Source organism: Rhinatrema bivittatum, chromosome 14 (assembly GCF_901001135.1).
Source record: "Rhinatrema bivittatum chromosome 14, aRhiBiv1.1, whole genome shotgun sequence".
NCBI classification, from domain to species: Eukaryota; Metazoa; Chordata; class Amphibia; order Gymnophiona; family Rhinatrematidae; genus Rhinatrema; species Rhinatrema bivittatum.
The window spans coordinates 44009754-44025094 of NC_042628.1; the positions used below are offsets into that span (position 1 = coordinate 44009754).

At 41.6% G+C, this 15341-nt stretch overlaps 1 protein-coding gene across 1 annotated transcript in view; it reads right to left on the reverse strand.

Annotated features, from left to right (window-relative positions):
- CREBBP (CREB binding protein) overlaps positions 1 to 15341 on the reverse strand; it is a 918877-nt gene that overhangs the window by 158218 nt on the left and 745318 nt on the right. Inside the window, exon 24 of the mRNA XM_029576620.1 lies at positions 8518 to 8668. Within this exon, the coding sequence (XP_029432480.1) occupies positions 8518 to 8668 (151 nt within the window). The remainder of the gene's footprint in view (positions 1 to 8517; positions 8669 to 15341) is intronic.

Sequence of the window (15341 nt, forward strand, 5' to 3'; positions counted from 1 at the left end):
ATTCTGGCAGCTGCGTTTTGTAGTATTTGCAGTGGCCTGATTGTGGTTTATGGTAAACCTAGGAAGAGTGTGTTGCAGAAGTCCGTGCTGGCAAATATTAGTGCTTGTAGTACTGTACGAACGTGTTCCTGGGTTAATAAGGGTTTTAGTCTTCTAAGGACCATTAGTTTGGCATAGCCTTCTCTTACTTTTATTGATATGTGTTGTTTAAGGCTGATTTTGGTGTCCATAATAACTCCTAGGTTTCTAACCTTATCGTTTAACTCCACTAATTTATCATTTTTAAGTTTGATGGGATTTTGAATTCTTACAATGTTTTTTCATAGAAACATAGAAATGACGGCAGAAGAAGACCAAACGGCCCATCCAGTCTGCCCAGCAAGCTTCACACATTTTTTCTCTCATACTTATCTGTTTCTTTTAGCTCTTGGTTCTATTTCCCTTCCTCCCCCACCATTAATGTAGAGAGCAGTGATGGAGCTGCATCCAAGTGAAATATCTAGCTTGATTAGTTAGGGGGTAGTAGGGGTAGTAACCGCCGCAATAAGCAAGCTACACCCATGCTTATTTGTTTTAACCCAGACTATGTTATACAGCCCTTATTGGTTGGTTTTCTTCTCCCCTGCCGTTGAAGCAGAGAGCTATGCTGGATATGCATCTAAAGTGAAGTATCAGGCACATTTGGTTTGGGGTAGTAACCGCCGTAACAAGCCAGCTACTCCCGGCTTTGTGAGTGCAAATCCTTTTTTCCACATTTCCTCTTGCTGTTGAAGCTTAGAGTGATGTTGGAGTCACAGTAACCATGTGTATGTTTATTGAATAAGGGTATTGTGTCCAGGCAGTAGCCATCATTCTGGCGAGTCACCCACTCTTCATTGGCGGCCTCTTGACTTTATGGATCCACAGTGTTTATCCCACGCCCCTTTGAAGTCCTTCACAGTTCTGGTCTTCACCACTTCCTCCGGAAGGGCATTCCAGGCATCCACCACCCTCTCCGTGAAGAAATACTTCCTGACATTGGTTCTGAATCGTCCTCCCTGGAGCTCCAAATCGTGACCCCTGGTTCTGCTGATATTTTTCTTATGGTAAAGGTTTGTCGTTGCCTTTGGATCATTAAAACCTTTCAAGTATCTGAAAGTCTGTATCATATCTCCTCTGCTCCTCCTTTCCTCCAGGGTGTACATATTTAGATTCTTCAATCTCTCCTCGTACGTCATCCGATGAAGATCCTCCACCTTCCTGGTCGCCCTTCTCTGTACCGCTTCCATCTTGTCTTTGTCTTTTTGTAGATACGGTCTCCAGAACTGAACACAGTACTCCAGGTGAGGCCTCACCAAGGACCTGTACAAGGGAATAATCACTTCCCTTTTCTTACTTGATATTCCTCTCTCTATGCAGCCCAGCATTCTTCTGGCTTTTGCTATCGCCTTGTCGCATTGTTTCGCAGACTTCATATCATTAGACACTATCACCCCAAGGTCCCTCTCCTGCTCCGTGCACATCAGCCTTTCCCCCCCATCGAATACAGTTCATTCGGATTTCCACTCCCCATATGCATGACTTTGCACTTCTTGGCATTGAATCTCAGCTGCCATATCTTCGACCACTCTTCCAGTTTCCTTAGATCCCGTCTCATTCTCTCCACTCCTTCCGGCGTGTCCACTCTGTTGCAGATCTTAGTGTCATCTGCAAAAAGACAAACCTTACCTTCTATCCCGTCCGCAATGTCGCTCACAAAGATATTGAACAGGACCGGTCCCAACACCGATCCTTGCGGTACACCACTTAAAACCGCTCTCTCTTCAGAGAAGGTTCCATTTACCATCACACATTGTCTTCTGTCCGTCAACCAATTTGCAATCCAGGTCACCACCTCGGCACTCACTCCCAAGCTTCTCATTTTATTGACCAGTCTCCTGTGCGGAACCGTATCAAAAGCTTTGCTGAAATCCAAGTATATGATATCGAGTGCTCTTCCTCGATCCAATTCCTTGGTTACCCAGTCAAAAAAGTCAATCAGATTTGTTTGACAGGATCTTCCCCTGGTGAATCCATGTTGCCTCTGGTCCATCAATTCTCCAGACTGTAGATAGTTCACTATTCTCTCTTTCAGCAGTGACTCCATTACTTTTCCCACCACCGAAGTGAGGCTAACCGGTCTGTAGTTGCCAGCCTCCTCCCTGTTCCCACTCTTGTGAAGCGGGACCACCACCGCTCTTCTCCAATCACTCGGCACCACTCCCGTTTCAAGGGATCTATTGAACAGGTCACACAGCGGACCCGCCAGAACATCTCTGAGCTCCCTCAATATCCTTGGATGAATCCCATCAGGCCCCATGGCTTTGTCCACTTTCAGGTTCTTTAGCTCTTCCCACACATTTTCTACTGTAAAAGGATTTTCATCTATTCCATTTCCTTCCAGTTTCTTGTTGTGTAGAGATGGTCCTTCTCCAGGGTCTTCTTTAGTGAACACAGAGCTGAAGTATTCGTTTAATATTTCTGCCATTTCTTCGTCTCTCTCCACACATTGATCATTATCACCTTTCAATTTCACTATACCACTTTGGACCTTTCTCTTTTCGCTGATGTATCTGAAAAATGTTTTGTCACCATTTTTTATCTCCTTGGCAATCCTCTCTTCCGCTTGACTTTTTGCCAACTTGATTAATTTCTTTGTCTCCCTCAGTTGAATCAAATATTCTTCTTTGTGTTCCTCCCTTTGGGATCTTTTATATTGCTTGAATGCTGTTCTTTTAGCTTTAATTTTGTCAGCCACCTCCTTTGAGAACCAGATAGGTTTCAATTTTCTTTTGCTTTTCTTTACATTTCTAACATATAGAGTAGTTGCCTTGGTATTGCTTGTTTTAGATTGGTCCACTGCTGCTCCACATCTCTCTCGTTCTCCCATCCTTTTAGTTCTTCCTCCAGGTACTTACCCATTTCCTCAAAGTCCGTGTTTTTGAACTGTAAAACTCGGGTCTTTGTGGTTCTTTTCCCTATTCTTTTAGTGATATTAAACCATACCGTTTGATGATCACTGGTGCTGAGGTGGGTGCCCACCTGGACATCGGAGACATTATCTCCATTAGTGAGCAGTAAGTCGAGTATAGTTCCTTCTCTCGTGGGTTCCAACACCATTTGTTTGAACAAAGATACTTGCATGGCATCCACTATTGCTCTACTATTTTTAGTTTCTGCAGATGGGATTTTCCAGTCTACATCTGGCATATTAAAGTCACCCACGATCACCACTTCTCCCTTCTTACCTATCTTATGGATGTCTTCAACCAGATCTCTGTCCAGCTCTTCCTTTTGGTTTGGAGGCCTGTAAACCACTCCAATATAAATGGATGCTCCGTCATCTTTTTTTAGGTCGACCCATATTGCTTCTTCCTTGCCCCAACTTCCTTGCAGCTCAGATGCTTGGATGTTGTTTCTGATATAAAGAGCCACACCTCCCCCTTTTCTATCCTCTCTGTCCTTCCTTAACAAGTTATAGCCTGGTATTGTTGTATCCCAATCATGAGATTCTGTGAACCATGTCTCTGTGATAGCAACAATGTCCAATTCTGCCTCAGCCATTAGGGCCTGCAGATCTGGGATTTTATTTCCCAAACTATGAGCATTTGTGGTCATAGCCTTCCAGGTACTCTCTTTAAGGTTATTGCTTTTCCTGGACTCCTTATGAGATTTTATTTGAGATTTGTTATTCACTTCACTCTTTCCTTTTGCAGTTGTGCCACTGTTGACAGAGTTATCCATCTCAATTAGATTTTTCTTTTGGTTATGGATCTTGAAATTCTGCATGCATTGTGTTTGTTTTCTCTTTTCTGGTAACACTTCAATGTTTTTCTCAAGAACTTCTTCAGTTTCTAATATAGAGAAGGCTTTTTGTTCTTTTTGCATTTGGTACATTGTGTGTCTCCTCATCACAGGTCTAATTCTACCAGAGCCCACTGTATTCATGGATTTTAAATAATTTCTTAATGACCTGTTTGAGTGGGAGGGTGTACCTGTTGGCTGTCCATCTGTCAAGAATGGGTGACTGTGGGTCCTACCTGAGCCTAATGAATCTCTTTTTCTTGACTTCTGGTTTCTCTGTGATGTTGGGGAATTATTTTCTGAGTAATGCAATGTGGGTGTAATTCTTGTAATTGAAGCTAATTGAGCTTTAACCTCATTCAGCTCCTTTTTCAAGGAAGATAGTTGTGCACAAATTGGGCAAGCTCTAAGTTTCCAGATGCTTTCCCTCAGAATAAAGGCTCCATAGCAGTTACATTGGATAATCCTCATTTTGGTAAGTTTTGACATTTGATGAATAGCAATTATGGAAATACTAATTTACCTTGTTGCCATTTATGAATCTAGGCAGGTTATATAAGAAACACAAACCTAGGGGTGGGTGGGAGGGTGTTAAACAGGTAAAGCAGACTAACAGCCCTCCCAAATATCTATTTCAGTTGTGCTTTTTTTTTTTTTTTTAAAAGACAGTGCACAAGTTTTGGCAGATATAATGCCCTACTTCTAAGCACAGATAACAACAGATAACAACCAAAATGGACTTAACTTTAGCAGGAAAGGTTCTGGTTCGTTTGAGATCCCAGCTCCAAAGCTGGGATCTCAAACGAAATTCCGTTTTTTCTATGTTAATTACTAGCTCCATTTGAGATAATAGTTATTTTACTATGTCTAGATACATCATTGCAAAGTTCAGTGTTTTCTCAATTGATTCTTCCACTGGTAGAATTAGTTGGATGTCATCAGCATATACGTAGTGTATGATACCTAGCCCTGCTAATAGGTGGCAGAGGGGGAGCATGTAAATGTTAAATAGAGTCGCTGAGAGTGCTGAGCCCTGGGGACTCCTGTTTTTAGGCCAATCTTGTCTGATATTGTGTTTTTTATCTTTACCTGATAAGATCTGTTTGTAAGATAGGATGTGAACCAGTCAATTGTTTTTTTTTTTTTGTAATCCAATTTCTTCCAGTCTTTTTAATAGTATGTTATGGTTCACTGTGTCAAATGCTGCGGACAGATCTAGTAGTATCAAAATGTAGTGTTTGCCGCTATCAAATCCGCGTAGTACGCTGTCAGTGAGATTAGTAATGTTTCGGTGCTATAGTGTTTTCTGAAACCATGTTGTGATGGGTAGAGTATGTTATTGTTGTCTAGATGTTCTGACTTAGAATAGATTTTTACTTATCTATTTCCATCACATTCATCAGTCAGTATAGTTGTGATGCTTCTATACTGTTTTTACTTGAAAAAACAGTTTTTCAAGCTGAAAGCAACTTGAAAAACTGTTCTGCCAAAGCCCACTTAACCACTCTGATATACATAGCTGTTTTGCACATGTCTTCCATGATGCACAAACTTTTTCTGCATAGGATGCAGACAAGTCTCAAAGAGGGAAAAGAGGGGGACACTGCTCCCCTTGTTTAGAATTACCCCCCAAAAAAATCACTCCCCATGTTATCTTGCTGGAGGAAACAATAGGTCCAATAAAAGGTGGCACTGTTAACAGGGGTAGTGGGGGGGGGGGGGGATAGCTATAGAGGCGGTCAACGCAAGGGCATTCTTTTAACCTTCCTATGCTGCACATGATTGGCCCTATATTCTATAATTTGCACCTGTTGATTCAACAGACTGATAGAGGGAGAATGAGATTCTGCATGGGGTATGGAGGAGGCACAGAGAGTGAGACCCAGAGATGGAGATGAAAATTAGGGTGGCACAGAGCAAGACAGCAGGATACTGAAAAAAAGGAGACAGAGGGTGGGAGACCAGTGAGAGGGGGAGTCAAAAAAGGGACTGAGAAGAAAGAAGTATAGAGGAGAAGATGACATACTAAGAATCTCCTGTTGCAGTCAATTTGAAGCAGGAATGGCTGCCATCTCTGTCTCAAAAGATATTGGTCTTGAACACAGATAAATTAATTTTATTTATTATTTAAAACCATTTATGTTCCACCAATTCCCAACTCTTGGTGGATTACAGCAGTACATATATAATCTTGGACATAATATACAAACATATTTAAAACTAAATTTCAAACTAAATTAAAACTAATACATCATTTCACCTATTAATATCAACATAAAAACATAAACCATAAACATAAAAATCCCCGCTTTCTCTGCCCCAAAGAAGTGGCTGCGCGACTCAAATTGAGACCTAAATACCAAAGGCTAATGTATAAAAATATGCTTTAAGTATCTTTCTAAAATGAGACAAATTCTTTTCCTCCTTAATGTCTGCTGGAAGATTATTCCAGAAATTAGGTCCTGTGATTTTGAACATTTGATTTTGAGACTCTGTTAATCTTGTTACTCTTATAAAAGAGATTTCCAAAAGACCTTGGAACGATGATCGTAGTAAATGATACAATTGATGCCACTACACTGCTGATGAAATACACGATGAGACTAAACTCTGCTGAGCTTTGACGATTAATACTTAAATTTTATTCGTCAACTAATTGGGATCCAATGTAAAGAAACTAATACAGACTGTGTAAGTTCCCTTACACTTAGTTTTTGGGTACTTGCCAGGTTCTTATGGCCTGGATTGGCCACTGTTAGAAACAGGATGCTGGGCTTGATGGACCTTGGGTCTGACCCAGTATGGCAAGTTCTTATGTTCTTACCTTGAACCAGAAACCAATTGGGCCGCAGAATTTTGAATTAATTGAAGTGGTATCAAATAAGAACTAGGGAGACCTAAAAACAACCCATTACAATAGTCTAAGGTGGATAAAATTAATGATTTTGTCACTAACCAAAAATCTAAATTGAGTAAATGCTTCATATTATGTAAGAGGCGTATTTTATAACAACAAGCTTGTACCAATGCTCTAAAATGCGGTCAAAGGGATAGCGAGGGATCTAGCTGTACTCTGAAATGGCTCTGAAATTTTCACACAATATGATACCATCACCTTTCGGGTCTGACCAGAACAAAGAAAACGTCTCCCTTGATCAGTGGAAAGAACTCTCTGCTTCAGGACCTTTTCTAGACTTCGGATCCAAAGAGTGTGATCTTCCCCTTGGTGCCAATGAACCACCAGTGAATGATACAGTTTCCAGGATCTACAGAATCAAAACCTTTAATGCCAAAAGGAGCTTAGGACTTTGCAGCTAAACTAAAGATGTCAATCAATTTAAGGCTTTGGAACCTGATAGTCCTAGGCTACATCTTGGCACAAATGATGCAGCTATGGACATCATGGTTTGCCTTAGATACCGTCTGCTAACTTTGTGATAGTTCATTATAGACATCTTTTGATAGCATGTGGGGCATCTTTTGAAGCCCCTGTTTACTTCTCTGCCTTTGTGAAAAAAACAGTCAAGGCAAAATTAAATTAAATCTTTACGAAAATGTTAGGCTGAGACAAGACAAAAATAGAAAGAACCAAAGCACTTGTCTTATCAATCAAAAACCACACAACAGAAAGACTAAGTATATTAATTCTCTGTGCTGTAGTCAAAAAAATTATTATCAAAAAAGTTTTGAAATGATACCGCATCAGCAAGCCAGACAATGGCAGTGAAGCAATTTGCCGTCCGGACCACTCGTCATTTGCGGTGAGATGTTCTATTATGTGAAAATCTCAAGGATTTAAAGATCTTAATGATGTCCATTCAAAATAAACTTCATCTGTTCCCCGAAACTGAAATTGAAGAATAAGCCCGACAGCGGCCGGTGTTTCGCGATATGTCAATCGCTTCTTCAGGAGTATTTTAGAGAAAGGTTGTCAGGACAGATGCTTTATGCTGGACCCGGCACGTCTCCAACTCTATTTCAATGAAAATGGGACCGTTTTCATTGAAATAGAGTTGGAGACGTGCGGGTCCAGCATAAAGCATCTGTCCTGACAACCTTTCTCTAAAATACTCCTGAAGAAGCGATTGACATATCGCGAAACACTGGCCGCTGTCGGGCTTATTCTTCAATTTCAGTTTCGGGGAACAGATGAAGTTTATTTTGAATGGACATCATTAAGATCTTTAAATCCTTGAGATTTTCACATAATATAACATCTCACCGCAAATGACGAGTGGTCCGGACAGCAGGCTGAGACAAGAGCCATCAGTGCTCAAGACGCCAAGAAAAATGCAGCCCATAACAGCAAAAACAGTGGAAAAGAACAATGTTATAAGTGCTAGAAAAACCATAACTAGTAAAACTAAGGGATCCATGAAGAAGCCTGCAGTGGAAAATGTACACTGTTCACAAACGAAAAAAAACCCCAAAACCACCACTGTGTGAAAACAAGCTAAAAACACAAGAAAAAGGAAAAACATGTCTGGTCACATGAGCAGATAAAAAAAGACTTAAGGGGCTTGCATGGCAGCGGAATGCTCATGTATGCTCAGTGTTGTTGGATGACATCATCCACATATATGGCTAATTATCCTGCTAGCTGACGAAGAATAATAGTTTAAGGCATAAAGAAATAAATTAAGTTTGAATTGTTACAGCCATGTAATGATCTAAAGGTAAACAGAGACAACTTACTTGGATTTCATGCCTGGCTTAACGTCCACAGTTTTATCTGAACTAGCCACTACACGAACAAAAACTTCTCCAGCTTCAGGATGATTTTGCCGTCGCAAAAATTTGTTTACTCTGTCTTCTAAATGGTTTCCTAATCGGGTTGTTTGTAGCCCTAAGGGAGGAAAGAAAGGAAATGAATAAGAGGTAAGTTGTTCTTTGAATCATAATACCACAATAGATATCTGTAGATAAAGACCATTTGACATACCCGATCTAGATAACTGGCCTAGCCTAAACTACTCTGGCTCTGGATATAACCCTTCCTTGTTCATACAGTCTCCTTCTGCACTAATAATATCTTCCAGGTGTCAGATGTCCAAAAGTTGACTGCTTTCAGTGGTCGTGCCTTACCCGTTTTTCCATTAGCCAGAGAATGTTGTCAAATCTTTTTTTATGCCCATGAAAGGCAACCTACCTCTTCAGTTGTCTCTGAGAATATTTTTTTTTTAAATTTATTTATTAATTTTCATATCATTACAAACATCCAAAATAGTTGTAACATGAAATCTTTACATTCCAGCACAAACCATTCTTCTGTAATATTATTTAAGAAGCAATAAGGACCCTTAGAATTTCATTAGAGCAATAAAGCAATAAAGTAATTTCTAAATTTAATAAGGAATTTTACAATTTTCTCTTTATATTATTCCTCAATCCGGTTAGATGTCGCCTACCTCAATTTTACATTTATCTAAGAAAGCTCTTAAATGTACAGGTTCATAATAAACATAATAAACATCCTTTGCCTGGAGACAATACCCTTATTCAATAAACGTACACATGCTTACTGTGACTCCAACATCATTCTAGCTTCAACAGCAAGAGGAAATGTGGAATAAAGGATCTGCACTCACAAAGGGGGAGTAGCTGGCTTGTTACGGCGGTTACTACCCCAAACCAAATGTGCCTGATACTTCACTTTCGATGCATATCCAGCATAGATCCCTGCTTCAACAAATAAGCATGGGTGTAGCTTGCTTATTGCGGCGGTTACTACCCCTACTACCCCTAACTTATCAGCTAGATATTCACTTGGATGCAGCTCCATCACTGCTTTCTACATTAATGGTGGGGGTGGAAGGGAAATAGAACCAAGAGCTAAGAGAAACAGATAAGTATGAGAGAAAAAAGTGTGTGAAGCTTGCTGGGCAGACTGGATGGGCCATTTGGTCTTCTTCTGCCGTCATTTCTATGTTTCTATGTTTCTACTTATTGTTCTTATACATAAATGTACATTTACATGGATATTTAATAACTATCTGGATTCCCAATGCTTTAGCTTCTGACAACATCTCTACAAAGGCCATTAACTTGACCAAAATGCTAAAAGTAGAAACCTTGGGAGTAATTGTTAATACTAATGCTTAGCAGAGACTATATGCTTTCATCTTGATTGACTGCAATACTGGTATTGTTTAGAAATGACAACTAAATGCTAGCAACCGTAGCTATGAGAGTCTGGGTGTTGTGCCTTTTCCTAAATAACAGAACCACACTCTTACAATTAAAAAAGAATGCTTCCAGACATACAAATAAAATGACCAATAAGTATAAAATAAATGTTAAGAACTCACTTATAAATATAACTTTTATTTATTTATTTAAAAACTTTTCTATACCGTCGCTAAGTTATATACCATCGCAATGGTTTACAAACAGGCACATAGACTAAGGTTAGTAAATCAGGATATTGTACATTCTAACAGGTGCCAATAAAGTTCGGTTACAATTTCATAAATAAAATCATTATTTGAGTAATGTTGGTCAAGTCCAGTTATATTACATGAAATCTTTTTATCATATTGCAACATTTTGGTTCCTAGCTCAGGGAATGTGTGCCATATATATCACTTACATAACACATTTTTCTCCTTCAGGTTTCGCAACAAATCTTTCTCCTTCTGGAAATGAAGTTATCATGAAGTTTGATTTTAGTAAAATAGTTCAGTATCACTTATTTGTATATACATAGGAATATACAAATAAGTAGTTTTGAAGTATTTCACAAAAAATTATGAAAAACTAATTTCTGGAAGAGCCCTTATAGGACATGATGTCCTAAGAAAGGTCAAATAAGGGACTAAAATATCAGTATATGAGAAGATTAAAAAATATTTTCATAAATGCATGTTTAATTGCAAAGTCTGAGGGTATTTTTATTCATGGACTTTGCACTAATTCTATCATAGTGGTATTGATTTTGCTAGGTTTAGACAGGCACGGACTAAAGTTAATCATGTTTTATCCAAGGACAATTTTAGCCAACTGTCAACATCATTAGGTTGAGGGCTTGTCGTCTGTAACAGACCTTGTTGCTCCACTAGTTAGCAAAAACATTGCCTGTAAGTATGGCAGAGTTTCGTGGTTTTCCTCAGAGCTTAAGAGATAAAAAGAGGGCTATACGGAGGGCAGAGCGAAAATGGTGGAGATCTAGAACTTGTTTCATTTTATCCCTTTTTAAAGCTATTTGATTGGAATATAGAGCTTTATCCTTTGCTAAAAGGAAGGCTTATTTTACCCTATGTTTGTGAACCTTAAATTGTCCATTTGAGCTCTTTGCTGTGGTAAACAAGCTTATTAATTCTATTACTTCAAGACTGTGGGAACAAGACTCCTCAAATGTTTGCTGATTTTCTTACAAATAAGATGAATATTTTTGGAGACATCAATTTATCCCAGTATCCTGAACCCTGCAAATGCAGTTGTTTCAACAGTGTTTTGGGATTCCTTTGAAAATGTATTCAACACTGAAAAAGAAAATTTGCTGCTAGGTTTGAAAACTTCTTCCTGTTCAATAAATCACTGTCCAACCTGAGTTCTTATGTGCTGAAAGACATTTTTATAAATCCCTTTATCAAGCTGATTAATCTATGTTTTGCAAAAGGGGTAGTCCCTGATATTTTGAAAAGATCTTTGGTCAGACCTATTAAGAAAAAAGGTACTATGAGGCAGATAATCCTTCCAATTATAGCTATCCTTGGAGAAGCTGCTTGAGAAAGCAGTTTTTGTTGAGTTAACTTTCTACAGGAACATAATGTTCTATATGACAATCAATGTGGATTCCGCTCAGATCATAGTATTGAAACATTGTTACAAATGAGAATGGTTATTTATTAAGTCGTCCAGGTATGAGAAGATGTGCGCCACACGGCACCTGAGATGCACTGCCACAAGGAACTTGGTGAAGATGCGAGGGGCTGAGGCCAAACCTGTACTGGTAGTGAGCCTTCCCAACTAGAAAATGAAGATAATTTCTGTGTTCGGGGAAGACAGCAATGTGGGTGTAGGCGTCCTTGAGATTGAGGGAACAGAGTGCCCAGAGAAACCATCTTGAACTTTTCTCTTCTGAGGAATTTGTTCAACGCCCTGAGATCAAGAATGGGGCGCAAACCCCGAGTCCTCTTCAGTATGAGGAGGTATCTCGAATAGAATCCTTGGCCCTGCTGATGAGGAAAGCAAATGTTCCTTACCTGTAACAGGTGTTCTCACAGGACAGCAGGATGTTAGTCCTCACATATGGGTGACATCACAGAATGGAGCCCAATCACGGAAAACTTCTGTCAAAGTTTCCAGAACTTTGACTGGCCCCTACTGGGCATGTCCAGCATGGCACTAACCCTGCAGCCAGCAGGGATCCCCCTTCAGTCTTATTTAAAAGCTACAGGCAGTGCCGAAAAATAAAATAATAAAACGTTATGAACCCTACACCGCGGGGTGGCGGGCGGGTTTCGTGAGGACTAGCAGCCTGCTGTCCTGTGAGAACACCTGTTACAGGTAAGCAACATTTGCTTTCTCTCAGGACAAGCAGGATGGTAGTCCTCACATATGGGTGAGTACCGAGCTGAGGATGTCCGAACATGCACCAAAATGTACCCAAAGGCATGCAACAGGCACAACAACTGGGGTGGAAATTTGGTAGAGGGCATCCTGAACCCCACCGGGCAGGCAGAAGGATACTGTTACGTCACGTTGTAAATAGATTATGAAGGACAGACTGGCCGAAGATGGAATCTTGTCTTCCGGCTTTGTCCAAGCAATAATGGGCTGCAAAGGTGTGGAGAGAAGTCCAGGTGGCAGCCCTGCAAATGTCAGGAAGCGGCACTGATCGTAGGTGTGCTACTGAAGTTGCCATGGCCCTCACAGAGTGTGCTTTAACACGGTCTTGAAATGGAATGCCCGCTTGCTGATAGCAAAAGGATATGCAGTCCGCCAACCAGGAGGAGAGAGTCTGCTTATCCAGAGGCTTCCCTAACTTGTTAGGGTGGAAAGAGACAAACAATTGAGTGCTTTCTCTGTGGGCAGCTGTACGATCTAGGTAGAATGCTAGAGCCCATTTACAGTCAAGGGTATGCAGAGTCTGTTCTCCTGGATTGGAATGGGGCCTGGGAAAGAAGGTAGGTAGTATAATGGATTGATTAATGTGAAACTCCGATGCTACCTTAGGCAAGAACTTAGGGTGAGTGCGGAGTACCGCCCGGTCCTGCAGAAGTTTAGTGTAAGGTGGATAGGTAACTAGGGCCTGTAATTCACTAACTCTGCGAGCTGAAGTGATTGCCAGAAGGAAAATCACTTTCCATGTGAGATAGCGAAGATCACAGGAGTGAAGAGGCTCGAATGGTGATTTCATGAGCCGACCCAAAACCAGGTTGATGTCCCAAGAAGGGGCCAGAGGATGCAGTGGAGGCTTGAGGTGAAGCAAGCCTTTCAGAAAGCATGTTACAAGGGGTTGTACTGATATAGGAACATCCCTGATACCTTTATGGAAGGCGCTACCGCACTGACATGCATTCTGATGGAAGAAGTCTTTAGACCTGACTCTGATAAATGCCAGAGATAGTCCAAAAACTTCGTGATTGGACAGGAAAAGTCAAGGGACTGAGAAGAGCACCATGACATGAACCTTTTCCATTTGTAAGAGTAGGCTTTTCTCATGGAAGGCTTCCGTGAAGCAATCAAGACACGGGAAACTGGTTCAGAAAGGTTAAGTGGCTGAAGGATTAACCTTTCAACATCCATGTCGTCAGGGACAAGACGTGAAGATTGGGATGGCGGAGGCACCCGTTGTTTTGAGTGATCAGAAGTGGGTCCTTTCCCAAGGGAATGCGCCTGCGAATGGAGATATCCTGCAGTATTGGAAACCACACTTGGCGTGGCCAGTAAGGTGCTATCAGGATCATGGTTCCCTTGTCCTGACGTAACTTCATGAGAGTCTTCGAAAAAAGAGGAAATGGAGGGAATGCGTAGAGTAGACCGGTTGCCCACGAGAGGGAGAATGCGTCTCTGGGCTGAGAGTGTCTGCTGCGAATGAGAGAGCAGAATTTCTCTACTTTGTGGTTTTGAGGAGACGCAAAGAGGTCTATCTGAGGATATCCCCATTGTTGGAAGATGGAATTCGCCACCGAGGGGTTGAGAGACCACTCGTGCGGTTGAAAGATGTGACTCAGCTTGTCTGCCAACATATTGTCCACTCCCGGCAAGTAGGTGGCCCTGAGGTACATCGAATGGGAGACAGCTTCCGCCCAAATCTGTGCAGCTTCCTGACACAGAAGGAAGGAGCCTGTGCCTCCCTGTTTGTTGCTGTACCACATGGCCACCTGGTTGTTCGTCTGGATCAGGATAACTTGATTTGAGAGGCAATCCTGAAATGCCCTGAGAGCATATCTGATCGCTCAAAGCTCCAGGAAATTTATTTGGTGTTTGGCTTCCTCTGGAGACCAAGAGCCTTATGTCTGCAAATCGGTCATATGGGCTCCCCCATCCAAGGTGGGACATCGGTGGTGAGAATTAATTGAGGATTTGGAGCCTGAAAGGGCAAGCCTTGGAGGAGACTGATCTGATTTTTCCACCAGGCTAGAGACTGATGGAGTGAGTTTGTTACGTGGACAATGGTTGACAGGGGCTGCATGCTTTGAGTCCATTGAGACCTTAGAGTCCACTGCATGATTCTCATGGCCAAACGGGCCATTGGTGTGACCTGAACTGAGCTCGCCATGTGTCCCAGGAGGATGAGAAAGAGGTGTGCAGTCGTGGAGTGCTGAGACTGCAGCTGGTGTGCAAGAGACACGAGAGTGAGAGCTCGCTGTCGAGGCAGAAAAGCCTTTGCCTGGAAGGTGTCCAAGTCTGCCCCAATGAACGATAAGGTTTGAGATGGGACTAAGTAGGATTTGTCGTAGTTGACGAGAAATCCTAATGAAATTAGAGTGTGTAAGGTTAGATTGAGGGACGACAGAGCAACTTGCTGAGTGGGAGCCTTGATTAACCAGTCGTCCAGATAGGGGTAGAAGTGAATACCTTGGGTCCTGAGGAAGGCTGCAACTACTACGCAGCATTTTGTGAAGACTCGTGGTGCAGATGCCATGCCGAATGGAAGCACTCGGTATTGATAGTGCTTGGGGCCTACTAGAAACCTCAGGTATTTGCGATGAGATGGAGTTATCGCAATATGAGTGTATGCATCCTGGAGTTCCAGAGAGCAGAGCCAGTCTCCTCTTTGTGGAAGAGGAAGAAGCAAGTCTAAGGTTACGATCTTGAACTTCTCTCGCTGGAGGTACTTGTTGAGGGCCCGTAGGTCCAGAATAGGACGAACACGTCGATGTTTTGGGGATTAGAAAGTACCAGGAATAGAACCCTAGGCCGTGCTGAGAGTAGGGAACTGGTTCTATTGCCTTGGACTGGAAGAGGAGGGAGACCTCCTGTTCCAGAAGGATGGAATGATTGGATGTTCTCCAAGTCGGTAGAGGTGGGGAGTCCGGTGGAATGGAGAGAAAGTTCAGATGGTAAACCTG